This window comes from Mustela erminea, chromosome 1 (genome assembly GCF_009829155.1).
Source record: "Mustela erminea isolate mMusErm1 chromosome 1, mMusErm1.Pri, whole genome shotgun sequence".
Taxonomy (NCBI): Eukaryota; Metazoa; Chordata; class Mammalia; order Carnivora; family Mustelidae; genus Mustela; species Mustela erminea.
Genome location: NC_045614.1, coordinates 51,749,611 through 51,767,045, shown reverse-complemented (window position 1 = coordinate 51,767,045; position 17,435 = coordinate 51,749,611). Strand labels below are relative to the sequence as shown.

At 50.9% G+C, this 17,435-nt stretch overlaps 2 protein-coding genes across 12 annotated transcripts; both read right to left on the bottom strand.

Annotated features, from left to right (window-relative positions):
- Positions 1-41: 41 nt before the first annotated feature.
- BRPF1 (bromodomain and PHD finger containing 1) lies at positions 42-15,263 on the bottom strand. 11 transcript variants are annotated; one of them, XM_032326349.1, is made up of 14 exons: positions 15,152-15,263; positions 12,626-13,234; positions 8,094-9,053; positions 7,101-7,263; positions 6,554-6,685; positions 6,014-6,160; positions 4,920-5,229; positions 4,270-4,593; positions 3,665-3,949; positions 3,010-3,157; positions 2,300-2,436; positions 2,079-2,197; positions 1,600-1,754; positions 42-898 (listed from the first exon to the last, which is right to left on the bottom strand). In XM_032326349.1, exons 2-14 carry the CDS (start codon positions 13,222-13,224, stop codon positions 715-717), a joined length of 3,663 nt encoding a protein of 1,220 aa, XP_032182240.1. In that variant the 5' UTR covers positions 13,225-13,234; positions 15,152-15,263; the 3' UTR covers positions 42-714. The 11 variants fall into 11 exon arrangements, with proteins under 11 accessions (XP_032182240.1, XP_032182246.1, XP_032182253.1 ...); XM_032326355.1 differs by having other exon boundaries at positions 4,270-4,590; XM_032326362.1 differs by having other exon boundaries at positions 6,032-6,160.
- On the bottom strand, positions 14,257-15,996 carry LOC116589101 (collagen alpha-1(III) chain-like). Its single transcript, XM_032341020.1, has 3 exons — positions 15,872-15,996; positions 15,152-15,762; positions 14,257-14,396 (listed from the first exon to the last, which is right to left on the bottom strand). The coding sequence occupies exons 2-3, from the start codon at positions 15,687-15,689 to the stop codon at positions 14,257-14,259; spliced, it is 678 nt and encodes a 225-aa protein (XP_032196911.1). The 5' UTR covers positions 15,690-15,762; positions 15,872-15,996.
- Positions 15,997-17,435: the final 1,439 nt, after the last annotated feature.

Sequence of the window (17,435 nt, the reverse complement as noted above, 5' to 3'; positions counted from 1 at the left end):
TCTCCCTGGCAGGAGGTAAGAACCCAAGAATTCCAAACAGACATTTATTTTCTAAGAATCAATATATTTTCTTCCTTTGAAATAAATACAAACCAGTTTGAAAGGTGGGGGAATCTATGGGAAAAAGGGAAGTGGGGACAGGCCCCAGTCTTTTTTAGTACCAAATGACTCTGGCGCGACCCGGAAACGCAGTTACAAATGAGAATAATTTAAATTCTCCGCTAATTACAGTATTTACAACAGCAGGGGAGGGGGTCACCTAGTGCCCCTCTTCCAGGCTGGACAGACATCAATCCCACTGCTAGGCTGGGCAGATGCCCGCTCACCTCACCACCTGCGGGGGGCCTCAGGCCACTAGGCAGTTACAGATTCTCCTGGAACAAGCAGAGCAGGCAGAGGTGGTGGGATGGCCAGTTTTATGCAGTGTCCTAACCTTGGCCCACCATCCTGCACTACAATGCTGTGAGGTCTCTGGAGCTTTCTGGCCAGTGGGACCTCCCCTCTCCTTGCACAGAGCCACTATGGGCCCTTGGAGTGTTCTGTACAGTCCAGCTGCACTCAGGGCGGGAGGGACCTCCCCCACCCAGCTTCCCCTGAGACTGGCCCCAAGACCAGGAATGAGTCAGTGCAGAGGCCGGTGCCACTCCAGGACAGTGAGCAAAGGGGGAGGAGAGAGGTGGCAGGGCACTGTAGGTTGGGCTGTGCTGGGCATTATCAGTCACTATCACTGGTCTCACTGCTCTGCTCGCCCTGCACCTTGCTGCGGTGCTGCAGAGCCCTGTGGTAGGCAATCTGCACTGACTTCCGGATGTTGGATTTGCGGCCCTCCAGCATCTTTTCCTTGTCGAGGTCCTGGTTCACGCCCAAAGGAACCAGCTTAGTTCTCGGCAGCCACTGCCTGTAGGACAAGGTGAGGGTCACATAAGTCATCTCTGGGAAAGCAGCAGCCTTCATCACACACTCATTCAAAAACACCTCTTGAGTGCCCACTCTGAGCCAGGCTCTTGTGGGCAGTGGGGTTACTGAGACTAAGAGAAATAATCCCTGCCCTCAAGGAATGGCTCATAATCTAGTGATGAAAAGAGTCCAGCCAAAAGACCTACTACGGGGTAACAACAGGGTATTTCTGAGTGCAAAATAGGCAGAGCCATAACCTAACCTGAAACAGGTACCCTGTCCCATAGGCTCCTGGCAGACTTGACATTAAATATCCTCTGCAGACAATGCACAAAAACATATTACCCACATGTGACAGAACAGAGACTCAGGCGTGAACATTCATGCCTGTTTTATCTCCATCTTGTCACCATGAAGGCAGAGGTAGGAAAATGAAGTCTAGAAGCCATCTAAATCTGGGTGGGGAGCACACTTGTCACAGTCACTAACGGCCCTTTGACATCTAGCTACAGCTGGTTGTCAGCCTCTGCCCACTCAGACTCATGGTCAACACAACCCTTCTGCTCAAAGATCTAAGTCCCTCCCCCTCTGATTTGTGATAGCCCAGTCTGTCTGTTGCTGGAATTTCCTGGCAGCCTGCCCCTATACCCAGGGTTGCATCTGTGGCTGTGAGTCACACCAGATGCTTCCCTCCTCCCTTACCAGGTTCGCTTGTTGTCAAAGAAGAGGACGAGGTAGAGATGCTCTCGGGCTTCCTGGGTCATCTGCTCCCCAAGTTTCAGCACCTCCAGTGGGGGCACAGGGATGGGAACCCCATGGTGGAACATACCTTCCCGGGGCATCTTTGGATCAATTATCTGAGGGTGTAATAAGACCTTTGTTTGGTTCAGTCCCCTTCTTCTGCACAGCTTACACTACCTAAGAATTGGGAGCTATCTCTAAAGTGGGGACAGAGAAAGGTTATTATGCCACAAGGCTGCAATGCTGACCCTTGGCTGCTTCTAATGATGAACTATTTGAGACCCCAGGGTGCAATGGGAAGGAAAAAGGAGACATGGAACAACTAACCAGGAACCTCTTAAGTGTCTATCTGCCAAAGACCCTTGTTCTCTGCAGTACAAACTGTGTCTGCCAGCTGGTGTTGGGAGACAAGGGGTATGATAAGAAAAGGGGAAGCCTACCAGAGCTGGGTATGATGGATACCCTCGGCATTTGGCCCACACCAGGTCCAGAGCATCCAGGGGCGAGTCCTCATCCTCTGACAGCCAGCCAGCTCCCCGTCCCAGACTCTTCCTTACCACTTCACAGGAATGGGAGAGAGGAGGCGGATCAGCAGCCAGGGGGCTGGCAAGGCCCTGACACTGGGCCCCCGGCATCCCTGGCCTTGGGTGAGGGTACTTACTGCTGTGGCCCACGCCGCGGCCAGTGCCCACGGAGTAGGCCTCATTCTCAGTGCCTGAGGTATCTTCACTGCTATCTTCCGGGAATGTGCCCCGAGAGAAGGAGGGCTTGCCCCGGCCTTGTTTTGAGGGTGTTGTGCTATGGATAAGACAATAAGAACTCAGCTTAAAGGAGGGGAAGAGTAGGTAATGGCATGGTAGACGTCCTCTTTTAAACTGGTCCCCGGGGTCCAAGAATCATTGAAAGCTGAGGTCACTTGAAAAATTTCAAACCCAAATGCCTTCAAGGGGTTGGCAGTGACATAATGGACATGGGCTGGATTTAGCTGTGGTAGTGATGAATACACCCCGTCTAAAGGAAGCACTAGCTAGATTTACCAGATCTGATTTTTAAAGAGAATACAGACACTAGGAATTTTATGTGGTAGTACTAGATTCATTTTTTTAAAAACACCATGCTGGTCGAACAAAGTATGTATGCAGGCCAAATCCAGGCCCCAAGGCATCAGTTTATACTCTGCTCTATGTCAGCTTAACCCAGGATGGTTCCCACTATTCCATTACGGTGACATTCTTATATATGCCATTTATTTTGCAGAGAACCTTGGGTCTGAGCCATCTTAATCTAGGCTGAGGTGGCTGCCACCCCACTTCCCATTGGGAAACCTGGAAGGGGATCCTGGAGACAGGCCTTGATCTGGAGGGCTGGTACCTGGTTCGGTCGGAGGCAGCGCTACTGCTGCTACTGCTGCTGGACTCAGAGTCAGAGCTGCTCCGGGGAAGGCTGCAGTCATTACGATATACCAAGAAACTCTTCTTCACTGGCTGATTTCCACCGCTGAAGCCATTGGCTGGTAAGTCTTGGTTGGCGGGAGGGGGAGGAGGGAAGGAATCCGTCAGGAAGATGTAGATCAGAGATGGCATGGGGGTAAGGGGGACTAGGAGCTTAGTTAGCTTTCCCTTCTATGCTGGAATATTCCCCCAACTATGGTCAACAGAGCCAACTCTGGGCAGTGTCTGCCACAGTTGGCCATAGTCCTGCCCCACCCCTTGTACTTCCCTTGGCAGTTACTGGCCTTAAGACACAAATGGCTTAAAGGGCAGGAAATCCCCAAGGAGGGGGAGAAGAGAAAAAGTGAAGTGATATAATGGAGGGGATCCTGGACAGGAATCTAGCTGGGTCAGTGTTTCTGGACTTCAGTTTCCCCATCTGTAAAATGAGGGGACTGAATTAAAGGATCCCTAAGGGCGCTTCCAGCTCTGATATATTTTGGGCAAATGAAGGGATAGGTGAGAGTTATGTTGGGGACGATGGCAGCTTAGCTCACTCTCTTGGGGCAGGGGTGCTGGGTGATGGTGAGGCTCACCCATTGGGGGGTCTTCTGTGGATTTATCACTGTCGCTGTCTGAGCTCGAACTGGGCCGGGGGCTCCTACCCCGCTTGCGCTGACGTAAGGAGCCCATGATGGGGAGCTGGGGGGGCCCCACAGGACTGCCTCCGTGGCTGGGGGTCATCTGGCTCTCCCGGTTTTTGGGGGGCCGGCCCGGCCTCTTGGGCGGTCCAGCTGTCTTCGGGTTCTTTTTGGAGAACAGAACTGAGGTTCTCCTGCCCACCTCATGTGCGGGGGTTGAGGACATGTTGGGACCCAGGCCTGGAGCAGAGAAAGAGAGAAGGAGAGTTGGTGAGGGGCCTGATGTGGGAAGGGTAGATGCCCAGGGTATGCCCTGGATCTGTAGGACCATTACTTCAGCTAGAGTTGGGAGATGATCTAGGGGGTATGGAATTGGGAACATCATCTCTTATACAAATAGCCAGAGAGGCAGCTGAGAGGCCCCTGTATGGGGAATGAGGGAGAAAGTACAGCTAGCTGTGTAGGAGAAACCTCTGCCTGGGGAATGGCAGGGGCTGAATGTGTGCTGCAGAGTCAAGTCTGGCTTGCTTTTGGAGTCCACCTTGCTAGGGGGTTCAGACCTTTGCTTGTCTCCTGGCTGCTGCTCTCCTCAGCGGCACTGTCTGTCTGCCCATCCTTGTCACAGGCTGCTGGGTGAGGTGTCAGGCTGCCCCGGCTCGTGGGTCCGTGCCGCTCAGGCCCATCCCTTCCAGTTTCCCGCTGGTGGGCAAGCTTCCGCCGCAGTGCTGTCATCTCTTTCTTGATCATCTTTGCACGCCGTGAACGGCCCACACTCTGCTTGCTGGCATTCACCTCATCCAGCCGCTCCAGCAACAGCTTTAGCTGCTCTTCTACTGGCAGGTGCTTCTGGTTCTCCAGCAGGACCAGCCGCTCTTCCTCTGCTGCTAGGGATGGACATGGGGGTTGGGGAAAGGTCAGACTCAGTGCAGCCCTCTGGGCCTCCTGAACCTGAGAGGCAGCAAGAAACCACTCTTTTCCCCTGGGCTTCTCACCAGGAACAGCTGTATAACAGCAGCACCAAGATGTGGGATGGCGGGCACTGCTATCCATTCACCCAGTCTGGCTTCTTGGGGAGCATTCCTGGGGATAGCTTGCCACTGCTCAGCCTAGCTACTTCCTGCCTACACTGCCTGTTCCCGGTAGGGGACTTTTGGAAAGCTGTTCATCCCTGGCATTGGCCTCTATGTGTGTAGCATGACTTATCACCCACCATCTTCAGCGTGTTGTGGGGCTTCATCTCCAGCCAGGTTGTGGGGGATATGCATGCCCGTCTCAAAGTCAATGCCCATTTTTTCTGCCTGGCGCCGGGCCTGGCGGAGCACAGCGCCACCCTGTTCGCGGAGCCGCACTGCTGCCCGGTAGAAGATGGTATCCTTGGCGTTATACTTGAGGCAGTTGCTGACGATAAGGTTGAAGTCCTCCTCAAAATCATCAAAGTTCAGGTAGCGGTAAGCCTCCAAGTTCTGCTTCATGGTGAAAAAGTCCATGGGCTTTTTGATGTGATCTAGGTAGTCAGGTACCTGGAGAATAGGATAGGTGTGGCTAAGTGGAAATATGCTCCTCATTGCCCCTGAACCCTTGCTCCTAACACCCCCACCCCCTGAAATGCATCCAGCAATCTCCTCCCACCACAGTTAGAGGCAGGCATATAACACAGGGGAAAAGAAAGCTGGATTCTAGTCTTGACTTTACCAGTCACAAGCTGTGTGACCATGGCAAGTCTCTTAACCTCTGTGGGCCTTCTCTTCCTTGCCTGGAAAACGGTGATGAAATTACAGTCAAATTTACTTCCTACAGCCATCTGAGGCTTCAGTAAGAAAATGGCTACGGCAATCCTCTGGAAAGAACACCATCTTGCATTCCTATAGTTCTTTTTACCTATCATTAAGACTTTTAAGAAGGCTACTGCCTCAGGCCTCTCATTTTATACCTTTTAGAGAGAAGAGACTGCCAGTCAGGACCTAGAGCTTCAGAGCTGGTTCTTTAGGTGCTGAGCCTTCTAAAGTCTCCGTTCTAGGGTTCAGCACCCCGAAAGTGTCTTCCTGCCCTGGGATTATTCATTTGGCAGACTCAGTCCCTGCCTCTGGGGAAGGAGTGCAGATTGCCTCCCATTCTGGGCCCTTGGGATATGACAGGGACAAGACAGAGTCCAGGTGATGCATATGGCTCCAGTTCATCCTGGAGCCCCAGAGCCACCAGCCCCTCTCTTCATGGTCCCCTCCTAGTCCCTGGCCCAGACCTGCAGCAGGGGTCCAACTGGGAGAGGAACAGAAAGAAGGTGGAGTGAGGGGAAGGGATTCTTACTTCGTCCAATTCGGTTACCTCAGACAGAGGGACCGGCTCGCTGAAGATGTTGCCTGTGTCCTTTTCTTGGAGCTGCTCCAAAGTTTTGCGAAGAAGGATGAGGAAAGGGGTCAGCTGCATCTCCATGGCGATCTGCTGGACCTTGATCTGACACACATAAAGGCCCAATCAGCCAGGCCCGTGCCAGTCCCTTGGCAGAGGTCTGAGGGGATGGCAGCAGCTGGTCTGGGACATTGCCTTCCTTCTCCAGCCGAAAGCTGGGTGTACTCACTCAAGTCAACTTATAAAAAGGCCCATCTATTCTGGCTGGCCTTTCCTTTCCTTGAACTTCCAGTGCCAGCTACCTATATCACATAATCTAGGGTCTCTTTCATACTCTTCTGTGACATTCTGTTTGTAGTGAGCTAGAGAACACACTGGGAGCCAGGAAACCTGACTCCAGCATCAGCCCTGTTACTTTCTAGCCAGGGGATACATGCTCTTCCTCGTCCCAGGACTGCTTTTTCTTATGTAAGATAGAGTTGGCCGAGGAGCACTCACCGTCTCCCTTTTGAGTTTCTCCCGCTTGCGGATAAGCTCCACCAACAGCCGAGCTCGCTCCAGGTCATGCCGGAGTCGCTGCCAAGACTTGAGCTGTTCTTTGAGGGCCCAGTTCTTATCCTCAGAATCTCTCTGTAGAGGCAAAAAGGAGATCAGGAGATGATGAGGGAGCCAGAAGAAAGGCCAAAAAGAGGAGAGCCCAGGAAGCCTGGGTCAAGGGCAGTTAAAGCTTAAAGAGGGAGCACAGTCATTTATTGGCAGGCTTGCTAGCTAAAGTGGGAGTTCCTCAACATATGTGACCCCAGACCTGGTACAGAATCAATGCTTGGTATATGCTTGTTGAGTGAATGGATGAATGAACACACAGGAACAGTGCCCTTCTTGTGAGCAGATAATCTATAAGGATTTCATCCTGAGCCTGGTTTGAGGGCTAGCTTAAAGGAGGAAATAGCCTAAGTCCTCGGACGCTGAAAGCAGTAGTCACAAATCTCAGTCCTTGTGTTCCTGGCCCATGTTCCCAGAGCCCACAGGGAATCTGATACAGTACCCCAACTTGGTCACAATTCCTCTGAGACTGCAGGTGTGTCTGTAGACGACGTAGCAGTGGGACTCCATTTCGGGACTGCCGTTTCAGCGTCCAGTAGCTGTGTAACCTCTGCATAAACTGGCTCTTCCTTTGGATGGTCAGGCGGTTGGTGATTTTACTGAGCCTGGAAAGTGGGGAATAAAGAGAAAAACCCACTGAGCCATGCTTTTCTTAAGCAGAACAGGGGTCTCTGGCTAGGGAAAATTCCTGAATGGGGCTGAATCGGGAATAAGTCTATCGTCAAAAAGGCCCGACACTTGGCTTAATGCAAAGAAGAGCAAATGGTACCAGACAAGAAGCCAAGCTCCCAGCATGAAGCCAGATCCCAACCTTGTTCATGAAGTTGGGTGGGGGAGGGATATCAGGAAGCTTGGCCCCTAAGAATGCTCTTGTCACTGCAGCCTGGAGTGTTATTTGACCCTGGAGAACCTGCTCAGATTGAGCCTTGGCAGGTTTTAGGACAAAGTACAATTGTAAAGCAGTAAACTATAGAAAATCAACTAGATAGCACAAGAGAGTTAAAAATAACTAATGATGGTAGCCCTCATCTGGAGTCATTAGGGGCAGTGACCACTTTGCAACTTCTTAAGCATTTCCTTCCCCATTTTTCGTTCCCTTTCTCCCTTCTGGGTCAGACCATTTCTGCTACTATGGCTGGTTGCTACTCCATCTTCTTTCTTCCTAACTTAAACCAAACCATCAAAATGAACGGCAGCTGGAAACACTTATTGGATCTACCAGATAAAAGTTGACATTTCTGGCTCCTAATGTAAAAGTGAGGTGACCTGCTAGAGCTAACTTCTTTTGGAATCTGGTGTGTTTTTTTTTTTTTTTTTTTAACATCTTTATAGCTCCTGTTAAGATAACCGAGCCCTGTCACTCCACTCAGGACTATCCATTCTCTATGCAGGCTTCTTCTTTCCTTACCAGCCTATCCATCCACTCCCCACATACCTGTGTGGTGGGATGCAAGGCACTGACACCACAGGTGCTGCTGCCCGCTTCTCTGCCAGGATCTTCCTTGCCTTCTTCATCTTGATCCGGGACTTGGCCTTGGCCTTCTTGACCTTCTCTGAGCTCCAACTCTTTCCCTCATCCTCCTCCTCATCCTCATCCTCCTCACCCTCACTGTGGGACAGGGCAGGCAGGCGGCGTGCTGAGCCCGGGGGTGTGTGGATGTCACAGTAGGCCGTCTTGCGGACGCTGAAAGAGGTGCCATTGGCACCCGTCTCCCGCACAGGCTCCATCTTCATGTAAAGGCCAGCCTGCTGGGCACATGTCACGTGGAAGGCTGTGTAGCAGTTGGCCTTATGGCACTGGATGCAGGCTCCTGAGCCCCGCTGTTTACAAATATAACAGGTCAGCTTCCAGCGAGCTGGCGGGATGTGCTCGATGCTGTCGATAGGCTCCAGGAAGACTGTGTTGGCAAAGCAGACTTCAGGGATCCACAGGGCACACACCACATGGGCCCAGCGCCCGTCATCTGTCTGCTTGAAGGCACCACCCTTGTTGGGGCACAGGGCACAGTCCACAGCGCGGGAGGGTGACTGGAGGCAGCGGCGGCATAGCCACTGGCCCTCAGGGATGTAGGGGACACCATAGCACTCTTGGTGCACAGCCAGGTTGCACATGTCACAGAACAGAATGACATTGCTGTTCTGGCACTCACCATCATTGCAGATACAGCACACGGCATCCTCATCCACTAGTGCATTGGGGTCACCTTTATTGTGGCTTTCAAAGTAGGACTCCTTCTCCAGCCGATCCATTAAGTACTCAAAGATTTCCTGTGGGATGGGACTCACACCCTCGGTCTTCCGCCGCTCGTTCATGATATCCAACCAGATGTAGTCCTCCTCATCCATGTCATACTCTACTTCCTCATCCAGCTCCTCTGCCGACTTCTCAATGTACCTGCAGTGCACATAGGCAGCTCAGCATATGCTTGAGCCTTTCTTCCTTTGAAGACAATGAGCTACAATTGCTGGATACTTACTCAAAGCCAGGCCTGTGCCTTTATTTATTACTGTCTCATTCCACTGTCATCTTAACCCCAGGCTTTATAATTATTCTGGTTTTGCATAAAAGGAAACCTAAGGTTTAGTGAGTTAGGAAGCTTGTGTACTAGCTACTACACCACCTCCTCTGAGGTGCACAAGCTCAATCAAACTCCTGAAGGGAGGAGGGTGAGGCAGCTAGGATCTACTGGATTGGTCTGGATGATGGTGCAAAGCGTCTGAAGGAAGGTCCTCATGTGTCACTTGCAAATTATATATCATTTTTAGCACCAGCTGGCAGTGTCCTGAATCAAGCTGCCATGGGCCTTCTGTCAGCTGGTGCAGCTCAGGACTCCCTTAGACTCTAGGTACTGTGTTTGTTCTCTGGATAGCCTTGGAAGATAACAGAACTAAGATTTACTGAGCATTTACTGTTACACATATATTCTCACCATAGCCATAGTATTAATGTTCTCATTGGCCTTATTTTGTCGATGAGGAAGACAAAGCTTTGAGAAGTTAATTAACTGCCCAACGCAAATAGATCATACAACCAGAAGTGGAAAAGCTACAATTCATACTCTACCCTACAGCACTCATTGGACCGGCAGGACTAGAGCCGAGGGCTGCTCCAGGTTCCTGGCACGCAGAGCAGGCTCCCATGCCCCCTGCTATGCTCTAGGATGCCTGGACTCTGGTATTACAAAGCTACAGGGAGCTACAATGGAAAGAATGGGGCTTTAACTTCTGACAAACATGGATCTAAAGCCTGGCTCTACCACTTTGTGATCTTCAAGTCATTACTGCTCTTTCCTGACTTCAGTATTATTGATGATAAGATGAGGATGCTACCATTTTCTCCCAAAGACACTTACCAGGATTAAATGGAATTTAAAAAATGAATGGGCTAAATGAAGTTGCACAACATAGCAGGCCCTACATCAATGTTAGTTTCTATCCCTCTCCTCCCCTCTCCCAAAGGGAAGTGGGGTTCTGGATGCTAAGAGCAGGCCAGGTGAGCACAGGCTCTGGAGTCATGCTCTGTATGCCAGTAGGTAAATAAGGTAACCTCCCTGGTCTCTGTTTCCTCATCTGAAAAGTGGTGATGCTAACTTGAACCCATTTCACACAACTGTTGTGAGCATTAAATGAGTTATACAGGTAAAGAACTTAGAACAGTACCTGGCATGATGCAAGTACTCAATAAACATTAGCTTTAGTATTAGCTTTTGTACAGCCCTGACCTATCTTGCCTTGTGTTCTAACTATTTATGTATCTAACTCCTCCACTCTAGGCTAGAGGCAAGGACCATGTCTGATTCACTATGCAGAAATAGGCACAGTGTTGTTCATTTCAAAGGCATTTTGGGGGTGGAATGGAGGAGAGAAACTAAAATACTGTGTCTACAGGAAGCAGTTTCCTTCTTAGCCCTTTACTCCTTCCCCAAAGTGACCACAATGTCCTCATCGTTGAAAAAGGGTGTGGCTCAGAGCTTGTATGAACCATCCAGCCACTTCCAGGCCTTTGCACCTGTTCTCAACCTTTTCTCTGCCACAACACATGTGACATTACGCGATGGTGCATAACACACTCCCACAGTGTACCCAGATTATAGGCTGTGGCACAGATAGATAATGTAGGCTGCATGTCATGTACAATTCCTGGCACACCAGCCTACACTCCACCCGCTTTCCCCCTCAAGAAAGCATATCAGATGCAAGAAAGAGAAAATGGTGTTCTTAGAGAGATGACCTCAAATCTTCTCAAATTTATATACAAAAAATATCATTTACAGGGGCACCTGGGTGGCTCAGTGGGTTAAGCCTCTGCCTTCAGCTCAGGTCATGATCTCAGGGTCCTGGGATCAAGCACTGCATCAGGCTCTCTGCTCAGCAGGGAGCCTGCTTCCTCCTCTCTCTCTGCCTGCCTCTCTGCTTACCTGTGATCTCTCTCTCTGTCAAATAAATAAAATCTTTAAAAACTATATATATATCATTTACAAAACTTGGACAGTTCTGCCAACAGTAGTAATAAATGACATGGAAAATACTCCCCAGATGATGCAGTGCACCTAAGAACTGCTCCCCTGGAGAACAAATTTGAACGCCAGGAAGAAGAGTGAAAAAGCAGAGGGAGGAAGAAATGGGGTGGGATGAACTGGTCTGAACTGCCTATCAGAGCAGAGTGCTGAAGAGCCCAGGTAGGGGTCTGTGTTTTGGGGGACGGGCACAGCAGTGAGTGTTAACATAAAAGAGAAGCAGTAGAAAGCCAGAAGGGGGTGGAGCTGGGCTGGACAGTTAAAATAAAAGAAGAGAGGAAGAGGAGACTGACTAACATGTGAACAGGGGTGAGACCAAAGTGTCTTACTAGGCCAAATTGCTTGAGTTCCCTCAGGCTTAATTTTATTTTTTTTAGATATATATATTCCACCCCCTCACAGACTTGATTTTAAAGAACTGAGACTCAGTATACCATCACATGATTGCATTTTTTGTAAAAACCACCTTTTATATAAAAACATTTATATAAAAACATTTATAAGAGATCAAGCCTTCTGATTAGCGGACACTGAACACTGTTCCTTAATTTTTCCAAATGCTTTCTTTACCTTGAATGCCAAGACTCAGAAGCTTTACATTTTGTTTTTGTACAATCCTTCAGCTAAGGTTTCTGTGTAGCTTCACCACCATACTGTCCCATCCCTTCATTTTTTACCTTGTGTTAAAGGAATTTAGCTTTATGCCCGTGACTTTGTTAGGAGCCACCGTGACTAATTTTGGAAGGAAATGGGCTGCCAAAAAAACAATTAAATGAAATAAATAAAAGGGCCAACAGAAGAGTACAAAACATAGGTGATGAAAATGTTGCTTATACATGCTAAAGGATGGGTGACAGTAACAGAATAATGGGGAAATTACCTCTGCAGATTTACCAATTGCTTTCAGGACCTTATAAAATCAGTGTGCCTAGTCTTCTTCCTCTAGGCTGACAAAGGAATATTATACATGCTCTGCAGATCAGGTCATTAGAAAGCCTGAAGCTTTTCTCAAGGCTACACAGTGATGGAGTGGAGGGTCAGCAACCAGACACATGATGTTTTGATACAGTGGAAACAGTATAGCTTTGGAGTCAGAGTAACCTGGATTTGAATCCCAGTTCAAATCCACTAACATGTGACTTTGGGTCCCCTTTCTGGACTGTGGGCTCCTCATCTGCGAAATGAGAAAAATACCTGCCTGAGAGAATTGTGAGAATAAAATGGAAGGGACTGGCTGTAAAGTACCCAGTGCAGGGCCTGGCATGTGGCAGTACATAGTAAGTGCCACCATCATTAGCTGGGGCACTATTCTTCTTATTGCCTGGACAGGACCAGTGTGCTTCTGCTACCCTTTATCTCTGCCACTCTCCTCTCTGGTGCCCATTACCTCTCCAGCTCCTAAGCCCTGCTTGAGCAGTTTTCCAGAATGGGCAGGTAGAGGTAGCCTTACCGGTAATAGGAAGTTGGCCGGGGCGGGGCATCCGGGGTGTCCTGCTCCAACTCCCGGTATACCACCTCTGGCAGTTTGGGAGTGGTGCTCACAGAAGCATTATGGTGATGGTGATGGTTGGAGTCCTTGCGCTTCTCCTTATTCTTATGCTTGCCTGACTTGGGAGTAGCAGCCGGTGTCTCAGTGTTCTCCTTATTGCTGCCATTCTCAGGAGCCTCCTCAGGGGCCTCCTCATCCTCTGACACCACATCCAGGTTGTCAAAAATGCTAATGCGGTGGACACGGCCATGCAGGTCCACCTCCACCATGCGTTGGGCCTGTGCGTAGCTCATCACCTCACGGCCCGGTGACTGGGATACCTCTGAGGGGCTGGGTGACTGCTTGTTGGCTGGGCGTGATTGGCGCCCCTTCTTCTTGTGCTTACGGAGTGGAGTCTGCTGGGGGGGCGGTGGGTTGTCGTGGTCATAGTGATATAGGTGGTACTCGATACCACTGTAACTCTTGTAGACCTTGCGGCAGGTCTCCACAGGGCATTCATACGGTGGCTTAGTTGCCCGCAAGTTGTGGCAGAAAGTCTTCACATCAAAGTCCACCCCCATGCTGTCACATCTAGAATGTACAGATCAGTTAGCATAGGCCTGAGGACAAGCTCCTGGCCATCCACTCTATTCTCTCCAGCCCTCCTTCTCCTCAAGGGGCCTGGCCAGCTCACCTCTACAGTAACTTCAAATACCATCAGCTCTACACTATGGCCACAGTCTGGACCTCATCACCTCCTGCCTGATCATCCTGCCCTATATCTCGACTCTTCTAGCCTAATCTCACATAATGTGGCCAGAGTAGGAACAATCACATCAGTCTTTTGCTTTAAAACTTCCTGATGCTCCCCACTTATTTCAGGATAATATCCAAATTCCCTATGATGACATTCAAGGTACTCCTTTCATTTTCTGGCCCTAGTCCTCCTTTCCAGACTCTTCTTACTAGTTACAGCTGTGCTTCTGTATACCCAGGACAACTTGCCATTCCCTGAATGTTATAACCTCTCATTCCTGCAAGATGATCTCTATTTGAAATGGCTTCCATCCTGACTGGCGAGCTCCTACTCATTCTTCAAAACCCAACTCAAATACCACTTCTTGTTATGATCTGTCTTTCCCATGGGGAGCTATGTTTCTACAGCATTCCATTCTCATCATTCCATCATAGTGGCATGGCACGTACCACACTGGACGTTCTTTGTTTCCTCCCACTAGACTAGGTGCTATGCGGTGCAGACATCAGAGCCTGCCCACCTCTATATATCCTCAGTACCTGGCATGTAGTGGACACTCAGTTTTTGGCATATGAATGAAGAACTTATTGAATAAATAGCTAAATGAGGGGATCATCAGATTTGGAGCTGACAGATGGATGAAGGCTAGTGTTAACCCATATGGAAGCTTGCTTGAATGGGCAGCCTGCAATTTAATCCTGGGCACCAGCAGAAATCATTCCATTACAGAAACAAGCGGTTCATTTCTGAGGTCTTTAGGGGAAGGCTATGCCCTGGCCCTGGCTCTGGGAGAGGTACCAGACCCTGACCCTGGGAATGATACTAGGTACTAAGATACAAATAGGAACATGACAATCTAGGCACACTCAGCTCCATGATGGTCCTCAGGGCCTTCCCCTTCCTCCTCTCCAGTGTTCCTGGGTGAGTAGTGACAGCCGATGGCATCAGCCCCCAGAAAGCCCAGCTTGGTCAGAGATTGCCCCAGTTTCTCCAGGCCTAGTTGAGTTCAACAATTCAGCTAGGGTATTGGCATCATTCCAGGCAAAGCAACCCTGAGCTCCCAGACAAACAGTGACCCCTCTTGGCCTCTCTCCGGCTACTTAGCCAAGCCAAGTGGGCTGCTCCAGCCTCTGTCAAAGCCCCTGACTTCTGCACTGGTAAAACTACTCCAACTTTTACTTCCTTTACCTGCAGCTGTGTCTTTAAACACAAACCAATCAGAGGAACAAGCAAGCTCTTCCTTTTCAGTGATGGGTCCCTGGTGTATGCTGCTGCTCTGTGGCCCTGGCTCTCAAAGTAGCACAGAGCCCCGGGCAGATGTCCCGCTGGGACTAAGCGCCAGAGGCACACGGGTGGAGACAAGAACTTAGACTGGAAGCCCGTGAGGAAGCCCCAGGGCCCACAGGGGTATGGCGGCAGAGCTCAGGGGGCTGGAGGAAGTAGAGGGCGGGGGCCGGAGCGATCAGGCCCGGCCCAGGCTGTGCCCGCAGCCCTCTCCCGGATGCGGCGACGTTTCCCTTTTGTCGAAGTGTAACATGTTAAACAAGGCTCCCCTCCTGCTATTGGCCCAGGCAACCGTGGAAGATACTCTGTTGCCCTGGGACGCGGGCTGGGAGCTAATGCACTGTCAGTTCTCCCGGCTGGAGTAGCCCAAGGGGCAGCCGGGCCAGGCAGCTCAGTGCACGCCCCACGAAAGTAGTCTAGTCCTCTCCCGTTGGCCACTCCCGCCCTGGTCCCAGGCCCGCACTTACCGGCCACCTCGAGTCCGGGCTCATCGCCGGGGGCGCCCGCCGGGGCTCCGACCCCACTTGGGGAGGCCGGCGGGGAAAGACGGGCCGGGGAGAGAGAGCCCCAACTCCGGAGACCGCAGATCTCGCCACCCCGGCCCCCTGCCGCCCCACGCTCTGGCCCCGGCTCCCCGGGATTCCCGCGCTGACCCCTGCCGCTCCCGGTCCCGCCGGCGCCCTGGTGTCTCAACTCTGTCGGCCGCCGCCCGTTTCGAAAGCCACTAGGTTGTCCGGCCTCGGGACCCGACACCGCCGAAACAATGGAGCCTCCCGGAGGCAGCGCGGGGACGGCGGCGGCGAAGACCGTGGCGGCAAAGGCAGTGGCAGCGGCGGCGGCGGCAGCGGCGGCGACGGCGTCTGCGCAGGGTAAACTCGGCGCCTCGGCGCTGTCAAGCTGCACTTTCGCCACAGATCCCCGCCCGTCTGCTGAGTCTCGAGAGGCCATTCTCTGAGACTCAGAAGAGCTCCTGGACACCCCACATGGCTTCTCTAGCACCTCCATCTTAGAGTTGAGTTTCGGTAGACGGAAGACGCGATATTCGGGATCCGGAGTGGTCGGGCCGTTTGTGGCGAATCTGCGGACACGGACGGTGAGCACGGGGCTGGGCTTGAGGAGCCCGCCCTTCTCCCTTCCCCCTCTGCCTCCTCCCTCCCTCCTGCTGGCGCCGCGGCTGCAGTAGGGACCTGGCCTTGGTCTCCGAGAAAGGCGGCGAGGCGGGGCTGGAGCCACGGGGCGGGGCCGGGGGCAGGGCCGGGAGCAAGAGGGACGCAGGCTGGAGCCAGAGGAAGGGCTTGGAGTTATGGGTAGGGGTGGGGCGGGTCTAGCAGAGAATAAACCAGTCCATGGGGCGGAGTTTGCGGGGAATGGGCGGGGACATTTGTAAAGCGGGCCCGGGTAAGGAGAAGAGAGGATGAACAGGGGTGAAAGGGTGGGGCTAAACAGAAGAGTGGGCCTCAGGAAAGAAAAGGAGGGGCTTTAGTTGGGCCTGGAAGGAGTTGGGCTGGGGAGAAAGGACGGAGCCGGGAAAAACGACGCGAGACTGAAGTGAAAGGGCGGGGCGTGGAGAAGGTAAAGGGGCGGGGCTGAAAGGAAAGGGCGGGACCAGGTTAAGTATAACGGGAGTGGCTGAAAGAAAGGGAAGGAGCTTGGGCAAGGCAAAGGAGCAGACTGAAGGAAAGGTATGGATCTGAAGGAAGGGACCGAATTTGGGGAAGTGTAAAAGGCTGGTGAAAAGACTTGTGCACGGTAAAATGGGATTCAGATGCTGGGAACCCTGTAGGGTTGGCGGGGAAATGCTCATGGCTGTGGGTGGAAAGTTGGAAGACTCAATACAGATTATTGGTTTTAATATGACTGGGCCATTTGATAGCTATGTGAACAAGTAGCAAGTTGTAAGATTCTTCCTACGTAAAATTCCATGTTTATAAAAGAGATCTCAAAAACTACTGTCAGTTCTTGGGGGTTTTGGTGAACTTGTGTCCTGGGAAGAGTCCACTTGTTAAGCAATGCTTGTTGAGCCTCTTCAGCTTTGCCATCCAAAGAAGAGCGTGAAAGGGTCTTCCAGGGTTCTGGGGCAATGCTCAAAGTAAGTGGAAGCTTCTACTATATCTTAATGCAAACCTTGCATTCGACCTACTATAATGTATGAATTTTCATAAATAATGTTTTTTGAAAAACATCCTAATAGAAGCAACACTCCAGGAAGCTGTTTGCTGGTTAAGATCTTGGGATCTGGAGTGAAACTGATGAGTTCTTTTCAAAAAGTGATTTAACCTCTCTGAGCCTCAGTTTCCTGATTTATAAAGTGGAGATAAAATATAGTGCTTACCTTACAGGATTTTTGTGAGGATTAAATAAGAGTATGCTTGTAAATCACCTCCATATGTACCGAATACTCAAGTATTTAGCTGTTTTTATTATCCTCATTAAAATATTCAGAATGGGGTGCCTGTGTGGCTCAGTTTGTTAAGCGACTGCCTTCCGCTCAGGTCATGATCTGGGAGTCCTGGGATTGAGTCCTGCATTGGGCTTCCTGCTCAGTGGGGAGCCTGCTTCTCCCTCTCCCTCTGTCTGCTCTCCTCTTGCTTGTGTGCTTCTTTGCTCCCATGCTCCCTCTCTCTCTCTCTCTCTCTCTCTCTCTCTGTCAAATAAATAAATAAAAATCTAAAAACAAAACAAAATATTCAGAATACATGGATCAGAACAGAGTTAGAGTCATTGTAAAGCTGACCCCTTTTGAGGTCAGGA